Source organism: Eleginops maclovinus, chromosome 9 (genome assembly GCF_036324505.1).
Source record: "Eleginops maclovinus isolate JMC-PN-2008 ecotype Puerto Natales chromosome 9, JC_Emac_rtc_rv5, whole genome shotgun sequence".
Classification (NCBI taxonomy): domain Eukaryota; kingdom Metazoa; phylum Chordata; class Actinopteri; order Perciformes; family Eleginopidae; genus Eleginops; species Eleginops maclovinus.
The window spans coordinates 983,453-996,900 of NC_086357.1; the positions used below are offsets into that span (position 1 = coordinate 983,453).

General features: G+C 43.0%; 1 protein-coding gene across 1 annotated transcript in view; it reads left to right on the plus strand.

Moving 5' to 3' along the window:
• Positions 1-13,448, plus strand: part of patj (PATJ crumbs cell polarity complex component) — a 144,877-nt gene that overhangs the window by 124,818 nt on the left and 6,611 nt on the right. Inside the window, exons 32-44 of the mRNA XM_063891227.1 lie at positions 2,862-2,946; positions 3,733-3,822; positions 4,120-4,164; positions 4,484-4,576; positions 4,841-4,906; positions 5,645-5,729; positions 6,279-6,385; positions 6,771-6,854; positions 7,234-7,427; positions 7,850-7,997; positions 11,088-11,174; positions 11,498-11,660; positions 12,286-12,323. Coding sequence (XP_063747297.1) covers positions 2,862-2,946; positions 3,733-3,822; positions 4,120-4,164; positions 4,484-4,576; positions 4,841-4,906; positions 5,645-5,729; positions 6,279-6,385; positions 6,771-6,854; positions 7,234-7,427; positions 7,850-7,997; positions 11,088-11,174; positions 11,498-11,660; positions 12,286-12,323 — 1,285 coding nt within the window. The remainder of the gene's footprint in view (positions 1-2,861; positions 2,947-3,732; positions 3,823-4,119; positions 4,165-4,483; positions 4,577-4,840; positions 4,907-5,644; positions 5,730-6,278; positions 6,386-6,770; positions 6,855-7,233; positions 7,428-7,849; positions 7,998-11,087; positions 11,175-11,497; positions 11,661-12,285; positions 12,324-13,448) is intronic.

Consider the following 13,448-nt stretch of genomic DNA (forward strand, 5'->3'; position numbering starts at 1 on the left):
AGCCCAAAGAAAAACAGAACAATTCTATATTTATAGCTCTGTTGAACCGTTGTGCCTTATTGAGGATCAAAAGTATTCTCCCCCTGTCTTGTTAACCCATTGTCTGCTGAAGCTAAACACACAACCTGCAGCCCCTCAACCAGCATCATGACTTGATTGAGAGGAGATCTCTGGAAACACTAGCGATGGAGGCTAGCAAAGAAAACAGACTGAGAGTCATGTCGGTGCTTTCTGATATTAATCCTGGAGCAGATGGTTCCATTTAAGCCTCAAATCAAATGCTCGGCTTCAGACGCTCCACTGCAGCTCTTTGAAGTGTCCTGATGGTGGAGTGTACCATACGTGTCCCTGTAGCAGATGTCCTCTGTGCCAGGTATCACCTCCCACATCGCCCCCTCCTTTATGACCATCGGCACACTTTGGGGATGCTTTGTTAGTTTTCTGCTTCATTACCAGGAGGCTGTTGTAGAGCTGCTGATTTGATAAATATGTGTTCTCCCTCAGCAGAGCCGTGTGGAGCTGCTGTTCGACTCTGAGTTTAGATTACAGTGATGTTCCCATCAGGAGCTTCAGTGAGTCAGCAGCTGCTGCAGCTGGAGGGGACAAAAGAGTCCATATTTGTATCGTCAGTCACTCCTCTCTCTCAGGCTTCAGGAACGTTGAAGGAGGAAGTGTCACACACTGATGATATAAAGGTGACACTCTGAGATCAGTCCAGTAATCGTCTGAACCTACAGGCTCAAGAGGACCGAATATGATCGTCTGGCATTGCTGGTTTTATCCTATGTGGTGAAGACAATGGACACATTTTGGTCAGTGCACAAATTCTGACTGAACGAGTGTCCACATTTTTGGCCATTTCTTAACAACATTATTTCATTATAATTTGACTATCGCTTTTTACTACACATATTTTATACATCACCAGTGACCTTAAAGACATCATGCCTAATGTTTACATACATGATAACGTTTCTTTACGTTTTAGCTGGAGCTCCAGGCCACTCGGTTCTAATTATTTGATTATCCTCTTAATACCCATGTATTGGAAGCCACTTTTGGTATGTACATTTCAGGCTATGTCCTTAGCAATCGTTTGCCCACGGTCTTTTGACAAAATGGGAATAACTCAAAGGAATAGAGACAAGAAAGACACATGAGTTGGAGCCTGGTGAGGGCACCCTAGATGGCGCCACAATGCAAGATTGATAAACTGGAGAAGCAGGTCAGCGCCCTAACCAAGGGCTTGGATATGGCTGAAAACTACAGCAGGCGTTTCGATATTCAGGTCGTTGGCTTGGCAGAGAGCACAGAGTCAGGGTAACTAGTGGATTTCTTTGAATCACGGCTCCCACGCGTCCTCGACATGACTACCAAAGCGGGCGCATAAAACTTAAAAACTTGAGATCTAGCAACTTTCCTCTTCATCATGGTAATAGGCAGGGTGATCGCTAAGCCTGGTGATATTTGATCTGACCATTGAGCCACTGGCCCAGGCCCCAAGGCAGACTGCTCTAATCTCAGGTATTTTCATTGGAGAGAAGAAGCAATAAATTACTCTTTACGTGGATGATGTTTTAATATTTTAACGAGACCACAAACCTGTATTCCCTGCATAACCCGAGTCATCTCATCATTTGGCACATTTTCAGGGTACAAATTTCTTTTAACATAGTCAGAAGCTGTGCCCCTGGGGTCTCTAAGAACTATCCCAAACCTATCAGAGTCCTTTCCCTTCCGTTGGTCATCCTCTGGTTTTGTTTACTTGGGAGTATGTGTATGCCTTGCATATGGCCAGCTGTTTAAGTACAACTTCCCTCCTCTTCTGGATATTATAAAGGCCGATTTAGAATGCTGGGCCCCCCTGCCTCTTTCCTGGCTGGGTACGATTGCTCTCATTAAGATGAACATCCTGCCCCGACTACTTTACACACTGCAAATTATCCCTATTTTGTTGTCTAACAAGGTTATCAAGGTGCTTGAAGGCTGGATTGTTTCCTTTATTTGAAGCAAAAGGAAGCCCTGATGATGGCAAGACTCCAAATGGATGATTCTGAAGGGGGTTAGATGTACCACATGTCAGACTTTACCAATTAGCAGCACACCTCCTGGAGACAAGCTGATGTGGAAACCCCAGTTCATATTTAAGATAGGAAGGAAACAAATAGTCACATTAACCTGAGTCCTCTGTATAACATATCTGTGTTGCTCATGTTGCTGCACTGCAGAGCTCTGCAGCTCCTCTCTCTGTTGCTCCTCTCTCTGCAGCTCCTCTCTCTGTAGCTCCTCTCTCTGCAGCTCCTCTCTCTGCTGCTCCTCTCTCTGCTGCTCCTCTCTCTGCTGCTCCTCTCTCTGCAGCTCCTCTCTGCAGCTCCTCTCTCTGCAGCTCCTCTCTCTGCAGCTCCCCTCTGCAGCTCCTCTCCCTGCAGCTCCTCTCTCTGCAGCTCCTCTCCCTGCAGCTCCTCTCCCTGAAGCTGCTCTCTCTGCAGCTCCTCACCAGATCTCACAGGGATGCTGAACATAATGAAACACGAGCAGACATGTGTTTATACAGAGAGTGTGTGTGTGTGTGTGTGTGTGTGTGTGTGTGTGTGTGTGTGTGTGTGTGTGTGTGTGTGTGTGTGTGTGTGTGTGTGTGTGTGTGTGTGTGTGTGTGTGTGTGTGTGTGTGTGTGTGTGTGTGTGTGTGTGTGTGTGTGTGTGTGTGTGTTGGGGCTCAGCTGGTGGAGCTGCATTAAATATAAACTCCATCAGCTCCTCACTGAAGCGATACATGTGTTGTTTCCCTCCAACACTGAACTCACCCCTCTCTCTCCCTCTCTCTCTCTCTCTCTCTCTCTCTCTCTCTCTCTCTCTCTGTAGAAATGAGGATGCTATAAACCAGATGGCTGTCCCCCCTTTCTCGACTCCCCCTCCCCCCCCTGTCCTCAGCCCTGTAAGCCCAGAGGTAACAACCCAGACTTTAACCAACACACACACACACACACACACACACACACACACACACACACACACACACACACACACACACACACACACACACACACACACACACACACACAGGAGTAAAGATGTTGCTAGCCTAACTTAGCATGCTGACTGGTAGCAGGGTGGGTGTGTAATAAGTAAACATGGAGGGCTCACTGACAGATGTTTTAATGTGGATGTATTATTATATTTACAGTCTGTGGATGTCTCTTGTTCATTTGAAAATAAAAACACTGCATAAGAAGCTTTTCACATTTGAAGAAATTGCTGTGTATTGTTGGTGCATGATATAAACATAATATGAGAAGTTAAAATCAATAAAGCAAGATAACATTTACCAAAATAGATGCATTTGTACAAAATAGGGTACACATATAAACGAAGGATAAGTATAGAACACAATATCAAAAATATTAAAACAATACATACTAGAAAAATCAATATAGAATGGAAGATAAATATGAAAACAAAATAACAACATGAAACATGAATATACAAGGGAAAAAACAAAACTTCAAAATGATTGCAGAATAATATTTCTTTAAATGTGCAATATATCCAACTGAAAAATGAAAGGGCTGTCCTTTTTTAGTTTCTTTCATCCTGATTCAAATAAATATTATAAGTATCTCAGTATATCTTCTTTTAAAGCAGTTTGCATGAATAAAATGATTATTTTACCAAACATACAATCTGGAGGCAACTGCAGACTGACATTTCCTTTTCTCTTCTTCTTCTGTGTCAGTCTGTCAGTCCGGCTTCTCTAGGTGTCTCCCCCCCCACAGACGGACCCCGCCCCAACAGTGTGACATGTAACTCGTCATCAGACACAGCGGTCAGTCTACATTTAATGCGCTCAACTCAAACGTGTTTCTATACCAGGCTGTCACAACCATGTTACTTCCACTTGCTTTACTTTTTAACGTCCTTAGCAATGCTTTCAAAAATAATTTCATATTTGCTTTTTTTATAAATGGTTTTTTTTTCCTGCATTTTCTTCGATGTAGTTGTCTCTTTTTATTATTTTTTTTATTCCTTGAAAGCCCTTGTAATTCTGTGTTGAAAAGCTGAAATAACGTGTTTCACTCTCTCACTGATGGTTGATGTTGACCCATTCCCCCTCTGTGTGTAGGGGCCAGTGGTGGAGGAAGTATTCAGACCCTTTACTTCAGTCAAGGTACTAATACTACACTTTGGAAATACTGCAGTAAATCTCTTGCAGCGAAAATGTGTGAGAATCATCAACATAATCCACCTAAAGTGTTTAAAGTATTAACAGTATTATAATTAATTTACTTATTTAAGTAAACAATCTTTTCTCAGCTGTTATTGTAAAAAAAAACGGTTTAATATTATCTTAATATATAGCAAAACATCATATTTATGAGGTCTCTGTCCACTGCTGGTAGAGGCTGTATACAGGTGTAACTAGAGACAGACAAACAGCCCGCGTGGCTCAGGGATCTGAAACACCTGCTCTGTGGTCTGTTGATCAGAACGAGAGCCATGAAGAAGCCCAACAGAACAACAGGAACAGAAAGAGCAGCAGCGCCCCCAAGAGTGTGAGAGAAGACGACACCTCCCAACAGGTTAGGGACCTCACTGTCCTCCATCTTACAGTCACGCATAGAACATTCTACAAATACTCTGAAACAATTACAATTCCTTTTAATAAATGACTAGCACCGCTCTAAGCTGGTGAAAATAAATAGAGCTTGACTTACTGTGTGTGTGTGTGTGTGTGTGTGTGTGTGTGTGTGTGTGTGTGTGTGTGTGTGTGTGTGTGTGTGTGTGTGTGTGTGTGTGTGTGTGTGTGTGTGTGTGTGTGTGTGTGTGTGTGTTTTCTCCTGCAGAGTCTGACAGTTGCAGAGTCTCCAGAGGTTGAGCTCCAGGGTCCTCAGACGTTGCCGGAGCAGCAGGTAGCAGCAGAAAGTTCCCGTTATCTTTATCATGAGTAGATAATGACCTAAGCTCAGTGAGGATGTTATCCCGGCTCCTCTGCAGCAGTTTCTGTTTCTACCTGGCTTTCAGGGTGTTACCCACTTCTACAAAGCTATTATATTAAACCCTGATTACAACATTCATTTGAAATAAAGACTGGCAACAGTGGTGGAAGAAGTATTTATAATAATTATAATTTTCTTTATAATGTTTCCTCTTTCAAAAGAGTATCTATTATTTGATATCCTGCTTTAACCTTAGTTTGTAGAATTCTGTTCTATTGAGATCCACCTGCTTCTTCACTGAGCTACTCAATAATTTCATCTGATCGGATTTTATCTTGCTTTATTGATTTTAACTTCTCATACTATGTTTATATCATGCACCAACACAACACAGGAATTTCCTCAAATGTGAAAAGCTTTTTATGTTTTTATTTTCAAATGAACGAGAGACATCCACAGACTGTAAATATAATAATACATCCACATTAAAACATCTGTCAGTGAGCCCTTCATGTGTTCGTATTACACACCCATCCTGCTACCAGTCAGTACACTAAGCTAGGCTAGCAACATTTTTATGTGTGTGTGTGTGTGTGTGTGTGTGTGTGTGTGTGTGTGTGTGTGTGTGTGTGTGTGTGTGTGTGTGTGTGTGTGTGTGTGTGTGTGTGTGTGTGTGTGTGTGTGTGTGTGTGTGTGTGTGTGTGTGTCCAGTCCTGTAAATCGTCCAGCAGCTCAAGGAGAAAAACGGCACCATCTCCTCCTCTGATCAGCCCCGACCTCCAGACCACCAACAAAGGTACACAAAATCATACACACACACTAAGCAGATATTGTTGCAGATCGATAAACATTATAAATCATTTCCTGTTTGAATGAAACAGTAATTATATTTGATATCTTGTATAAAAACTGCAAACCCAGTATAGAATAAAGACTGTACTTTATAGTGTACTGAGTATACAGTAAAACACAGTATATACAGTATACCTGATACGACCTACAGATCTCTGTCAAAAGGCTGTTAGAGGATATTTGTACTTCTACACCGTGGTATTCGTACTTTTACCTTGAAGCTAAAGATCAGAACACTCCTTCTGGGAAGCTCAGTTGGTTTCCATGGAAATCAACTGTCCCAGTCTTCAGATAAACTAAATAAAGGTTTTCAGATTGACTTTAACAGTGCAATGACATCAGCTCAGATAGGAATGGTTTACCTGCAGCCGGTTACCGTGAAACTGGTCATTCAAGCGGAAATAACCTCCAGGGTCGATGTTGTTATTTACACTGCAGACCGAATATAAAGGTATATAGGTAGAAAATGTCTTCTCCTCCTCCTCCTCCTCAGACCCATCCTGCTGTGCGGTGGTCCCTGGTCAGGAGATGCTGCTGGAGATCTGTAAAGGCAGATCAGGACTCGGACTCAGTATAGTAGGGGGAAGAGACACACAGCTGGTAATACACACACACACTTCTATAGTGATGTTTATTTATTTACTTATGACCCGCAGCTGCTCACTGAAGTTCTTATTAAATCAAACAGACTATTTTCAGTGGCGGATGAATCCATATTTGGTGCTCTACTGAGTATTTGTGGCAGCGGGACAGTGTGTGTCGGATGAGTCAGAACAAAGTACATGATAATGAAGGACACGTCACACAGTTTGGCTCATTCATGTGTTTTAAAAAAGTTTTGGGCCAAAAACCATGCTCTATGGCACAGAATACAGACACAGATATAACCACTGTCGGTTTGAGTCGGAACATGAAGACAAATATCACCTGAGTTTTACATCAACATTTAGCTCTCTCTCATAGTTCCTCTCTGACTCTCCATCAGGATGCCATAGTGATCCACGAGGTTTATGAAGAAGGAGCTGCAGCCAGAGACGGACGGCTGTGGGCAGGAGACCAGATCCTCGAGGTACTCACACAGGACAGCTAGTACTGTGAACGCCTGTCCTGTCTTCATGTCTTGATTTGGTTGCTTTGCTGCTAAAAATTCAGATTTATTATATTCAAACAAACACAAAATACTAATCCTTAGTAAGAGACAACACTGTCTGAGTTAAAAACTCTTTTGTAGCTGAAAAACAAAATTATAATACGAGTTTACATCATAATATTACACCGTGTGTGGCATTCTGTAAAGTTGATTTCAGGAATCCAGATATGAGAGGAAGTGAATCCGTTATATATGATGGATTCTCTCTCTAAAACCCTTCATCTTTCATATTATGGTTATTCATCTTGTTGAAAATGCACAAAAAGTAGGAATTTATTTGAAGTTTATTTAATGTTAGGTGAACGGGGTGGACCTGCGTGGCGCGTCGCATGAGGAGGCCATCGCCGCCTTGCGACAGACGCCGGCAAAGGTTCGTCTGACGGTGCTGAGGGACGAGGCTCAGTACAGAGACGAGGAGAACCTGGACATCTTTAAGGTGGAACTGCAGAAGAGGAGCGGCCGGGGGCTGGGACTTAGCATCGTTGGGAAGAGGTCCGCCTTAAAACCATCACTCAACGATCACTGCTCACAGATCCACTGCAGACACTGTGTTACTGCTGGTGTTGGTTAAAATGTCAAAAGTTAGGGCTGCACCATTAATAGTAACGTTGTATCCCTGCATACAAATCATATTTCAGAGACTTAACACAACATATCTTTTAGTTACAGATTTAACAATTATTTTAGTATATTTTGGGTAAAAAACAGATTAGCGTCATATATTGAGAGCCATAATGCAATTACCAAATCTGTTAAAATAAGTGTGTGTGTGTGTGTGTGTGTGTGTGTGTGTGTGTGTGTGTGTGTGTGTGTGTGTGTGTGTGTGTGTGTGTGTGTGTGTGTGTGTGTGTGTGTGTGTGTGTGTGTGTGTGTGTGTGTGTGTGTGTGTGTGTGTGTGTGTGTGTGTGTGTAAGGAGTGGCAGTGGTGTGTTTATCTCTGAGGTAGTCAGAGGGGGTGCCGCTGAGCTGGACGGTCGTCTGATGCAGGGAGATCAGATCCTGTCAGTCAATGGTGAAGACACCAGACATGCCTCCCAGGAAACTGTCGCTGCCATACTGAAGGTAACACACACACACACACACACACACACACACACACACACACACACACACACACACACACACACACACACTACTAGACAGTAGCGGGCACACATCATCTCTAGCAGAAGCATCAATATTTACTTCATAAAATGACAAGAAAAAAATATCCTTTAATCTTCTCCCAGTTATCCGGGGTTGGGTCACGGGGGTAGCAGCTTCCCTTTCCTTTCCCTGGCCACATCAACCAGCTCTGACTGGGGGATTCCAAGGCGCTCCCAGGCCAGCGAAGAGATATAATCCCTCCACCTGGTCCTAGGTCTACCCCTCAGTCTCTTCCCAGCTGGATGTGCCTGGAACACCTCCCTAGGGAGGTGCCCAGGTGGCATCCTCACTAGTTGCCCGAACCACCTCAACTGGCTCCTTTCAACACGAAGGAGCAGCGGTTCTACTCCGAGTCCCTCCCGGATGACTGAACTTCTCACCTTATCCCTAAGGGAGATGCCAGCAACCCTGGGGAGAAATCCCATTTCGGCCGCTTGTATCCGCGATCTCGTTCTTTCAGTCATGACCCATCCTTCATGACCATAGGTGAGGGTAGGAACGAAGATGGCCCGGTAGACAGAGAGCTTTGCCTTCTGGCTCAGCTCTCTTTTCATCACAACGGTGCGGGAAAGCGACTGCAGTACCGCTCCCGCTGCTCCGATTCTCCGGCCCATCTCACGCTCCATTGTTCCCTCACTCGAGAACAAGACCCCGAGATACTTGAACTCCTTCACTTGGGGTAAGGCTTTATTCCCTACCTGAAGTGGACAGTCCATCGGTTTCCTGCTGAGAACCATGGCCTCAGATTTGGAGGTGCTGATCCTCATCCCAGCCGCTTCACACTCGGCCGCGAACCGAAGAAAATATCAAAAAATGTAATTAAAAGTCACGTTCGTTTTTTGTACACAAAATCCATCCTTTCTTTCCTCAAGAAGAGTTCAGTCACTGTTAATCAGGTTATCTGATTTCTCAGTTCCAATAATAAGTCCTGTTCTCTCACCATGGGTGCTAATGCTGAAGGTCCAGTCGTATTTCTGGCAGCACCATTGCTTGTAAGTGTCCAGCAGTGCTTTGGTGTCTCGCCGCTGCCTTGGTTAGACAACTCGAGTTTGCAAACCCTCCAAAGGCTCCAAACACCTAGTGGATCAGTGGTGAATATCAGGCATTCCCAGCATTACAGTTTGCAGTGCTGCTGGAGGCTTAGAGCCAAGAGTACTTCTCCTAGAGAACTGAAAGTGACAGACAAACCCTTTCCCCGGCTGCAACACGCTTGCTAGCTTCAACAATTTATTTATCCTCCGCTGTCAGCCGTTGTGGGTTGAAAGACAGCTTTAAAATCTACAGGTAAAAAGTTTATGTTGTGCAGGTTGCTAAGGCCGCTACAGATGCGGTGTGCCAGCAGGTGGCTACCGGTAGCTAAAGCTACAGATGCTAGTGTTTGCTAGCGCTGAGGATCCAATCAAAGGACGTGTAAATGCCGATGTCATCGTACACCTGCTAGATGGCCCCGGTGTCGCCAACTTGAAATCTGATTGGTCATTGCGGGCATTTTTGTCTAGAATGCCCGCACTGCCGATTCTGTAGGCCTCAGGGCAGGTTTATTTGAACCAGCGAAACAATATGATTGGATAAAAACTCCAACATTAACAACCATTACTGCACGCAGCGCAGCCGAGCGCAACGCAGAGCAAATCTTGTACATCTATGTGTAACAACCAGGCTTGGAATTTCGTCATTTTAGGGGCAAAGCAATTTGGCCTTTTGTGTCACAAATTTCTTTAGGGCACAAAGGCCACATGCCAGGGCACAAAGGCCATTTAGGGAAAAATTAGGATTTGGAGCTTACAAATAAACAACTTAACTTTCTGATAATAAAAACACATGAATGATATGGAAAACAAATCACTTTTTTACTACACTGCGCATTGAATAGAGTAGTTTTTCATTAAATGTGTGCGGCAAAAAATAAATCACAAGTGGAGCAAAGCGCTCGCAGCCCCACTGAAACGTCATCTCAAGTCAGCGCTATTGTTAAGTTTTGCTTTGTGATAGCGCTCTTTACTCCATGTATTAAGGTACAAAAAGCCTTTATATATATAAGTTGTTCGTGCCCCACCAGTTTTGTACATATAAAACTGCCACTGGGTGAGGAGAAGGGAGGTTCCTAGAGAGAGAGAGAGACGGGGGAATGCTATGGGAGAGCTAACAGTATATGTGTGTGCGAGTAGTAATTAACATACTTCTTTGTTGTTTGGGCGTGGTTCCGGACGACAGTAACCTGTCTCAGAAGTGAATAAACTCACGGACAAAAAGAGACACGAGGCCTTCTTGTATTCTTATAGCGAGACGCTGCAATGATGATTGAATGATGCGATGATGACATGTGAGGTGTGCGCAACCAATCCAAGCTACAAGGACTAATGCAGTTCAGAGCCCAGACCACTGCTCTGACACTTTTAAAGCAACTTCGAGATTTTAACAGTATCAGGGCCACAAAGGACATGGTGGCCGTAGGACGTACAATTATTTTCGGGGCATCACGGCCAGACCGAGGGGCAATGAAGGCCATGGCCGTCATGGCCGCCGTGAAATTCCCACCTTGGTAACAACTATATTTAAACATTAGTCAGTGATTCTGATATAGTTTAGGCCAGCAGCGAAGGCCTTGCTGGCTCTGATGGCCCCCCCACTGTTAGTAGATTGCTTTAAAGGCCTCAGTTGTTTTTGGTTTTCTTTTTATAATTGTTTTGTCTTAACTTGATCTATGGAAGTGCAGAACTGACAGGTAACAAAGCTCTGGCTCTGGGATGTGGAGATTGATGATTTATGCCTCTTAAGCCAATCAGGACAGCGCAACTAAGTCAGTAAGTAAAATGCATTCTGTAAAGCCAATTAGGTAAGATGGCCAATTCACCAACTGATGGAAATTGTGGCGTACGACATGACTGTCAGACAAATGAAAAACACATCTGTAAATTGTGCGATTGTAGTAATCCTCTGATGTACTCCGGAGCACTGAAGTTGTTCATATTTATACTTTGAACTGTGTATTCCCGTGTCTTGTAGTGTGCTCGAGGTCTGGTCCTGTTGGAGCTTGGACGACTCAAAGCTGCTTCCTGGATTACCTCCAGACGCAACTCACAAGGAAGCGAGGTGTGTGTGTGTGTGTGTGTGTGTGTGTGTGTGTGTGTGTGTGTGTGTGTGTGTGTGTGTGTGTGTGTGTGTGTGTGTGTGTGTGTGTGTGTGTGTGTGTGTGTGTGTGTGTGTGTGTGTGTGTGTGTGTGTGTGTGTGTGTGTGTGTGTGTGTGTGTGTGTGTGTGTGTGTGTGTGTGTGTGTGTGTGCATTTATTCTCACTTAAATATAAATATAAACATTCTTTAGTCTGTTACAATAGCAGTGTGCCAACATGATTTAGGAAGCAGCTGATAACAGAAGCAAGAAATATCACGTTTTGTATAACCTGTCTTTTTTCCAGATGAGTCACGTGAGTGGGAACAGCTCAGGCATTGTGGCTCTGCCCCTCACACACACCTCAACATCACCTGACCCTGTGACCTTTGACCCCCCAACAATGACCTCCACTGCCTCACTGCCCCTTAACAACAACATGGAGAGCACTTCCTCCTCTAACAGCACAGGTACAGAACGGAGTGATTAGGATACATGAAGAAAACATAACCTGTCCTGTGTTTTCGGAGTGGTTTGAGGCTTTTTTAATGGTTAAACAATCTGAACATTTCTCACGCAGTATCAAAGCCTGAATTTTCACTAATATACAAAATGAAGGTCCTTTAAGGTATCAATTTCTTATAAAAAACAATCCTCAATCTGTGTATGCTTTGAAATGACTGAATTCTTCAGTAACTGTAAACAGTTTGGAGGCTCGTGCTTCCTGTTGTTTTTACAGTGATGAATGATGTCTTTGGGACACTTAACATTTAATAACTTTCATGAAGGCATCTTTCCATTGTCGTGCCAGTTGAGCCCATGTGAAGGGTTACTGTACATAAATGAGTGGATTTTATGCTACAAAGCATGTTCACAGGTCTCTTAAGGGGTAATAGAATGTAAGGTAATGTAATGTGTTTTAACAGGATTTTAAAGTATAATTGTTTAATGAAATACATTACTACAGTTTTAAACACGTTTTCATGGAATCATAAATAATATATTTATATGGTGTTTGTATGATACATTTATGATGTATAGTGATTTTGATGCACACACTTACTGTTATTTTTTCCTTTCTGTGTGTTTGTGTAGGGGTAGATGCTGGTATCCGAACAGTGGAGATCACAAGGGTAAATGAAAGAGTATTACAGAAAGTGCGCACAAACTGTACACTAACACTTACACAGACAAGTAAATAATAACAATAACAAAAATATAAGCATAACAATCAAAAAGTACTCTGTCAGTGGAAGAAATCGGGTTCTTGATAGAGGTTAAAGTGAATACTTGTATATGGCGGGTTTAAACCTGACAGAGGGACTAATAATCCTGCGACATGTGCTGACACTGGTTTTTACTCAGGATAACTTCTGATTGTTAACAAAAAAATCAAATTAAAAAGTAGCCATTTTCTAAAGAAGCGGTGTCAGAATGCTCACATGATGTCTGGACGGAGTTCAGCTTCCTCAGGAAGACAAAATATGGTCAGATGAGGTGTTTGTGTTCTACAGACGAATCGCTTGGTTTGTCCTATGAGAGATTTAAGGGTATCCAACATCTATGTTTATCAGGTCTCCTGCAAATATGTGACCCTTTCCAAATTCTATAATGGCACAATGTTTACCAGTCCGACTACCTAATGTAAACTAAATAATGTTTGTGACAAAGTATGACAAAACATTTTTAGCGACAATTACCGAGGCAGTCCCCCAAAGACATTTGGTTGTTTGAATTTTTGGGTCGGACCTACTGTTCAAACAGCCAGTTTGTCTGTCAATGTTTTCTAGATGAATTAGATCAGCCACCCTGCACCAAGGGCATTCTATCAACAGGCAGAAAAAAATTAACATTAATAAGCTTTTTTCACTAATTAAATTATTTTCAAGCAATGTTTTTGTACTGCAATTATAACAATTTCCTCAAATTATAGAAGCTACAGAAAATAAACGATAAGGCTTCTATTACACCAAATATATTGAAACATGCAAATTCTTATATATTATTGCAATGATGCAGTGGTCGGGGTGTTTGAAACAAACATCCAGCTGACTCATGGGGGATCCAACCCCCGCAGCCCAACCTGAAACGATGTGCAATAACCACCGCTCTTCTGCACATGCCCCTACCGCCGACATTGATTGAGAAGTCAGGGTTTTGCTCATGTAACCATAGCAACACCAGAATTCAAATCAAAGGTGTCATTTGTTGGACTAAAGCATTCTGAGCAACCACTCAACAAACCGGCTCTAAACAGA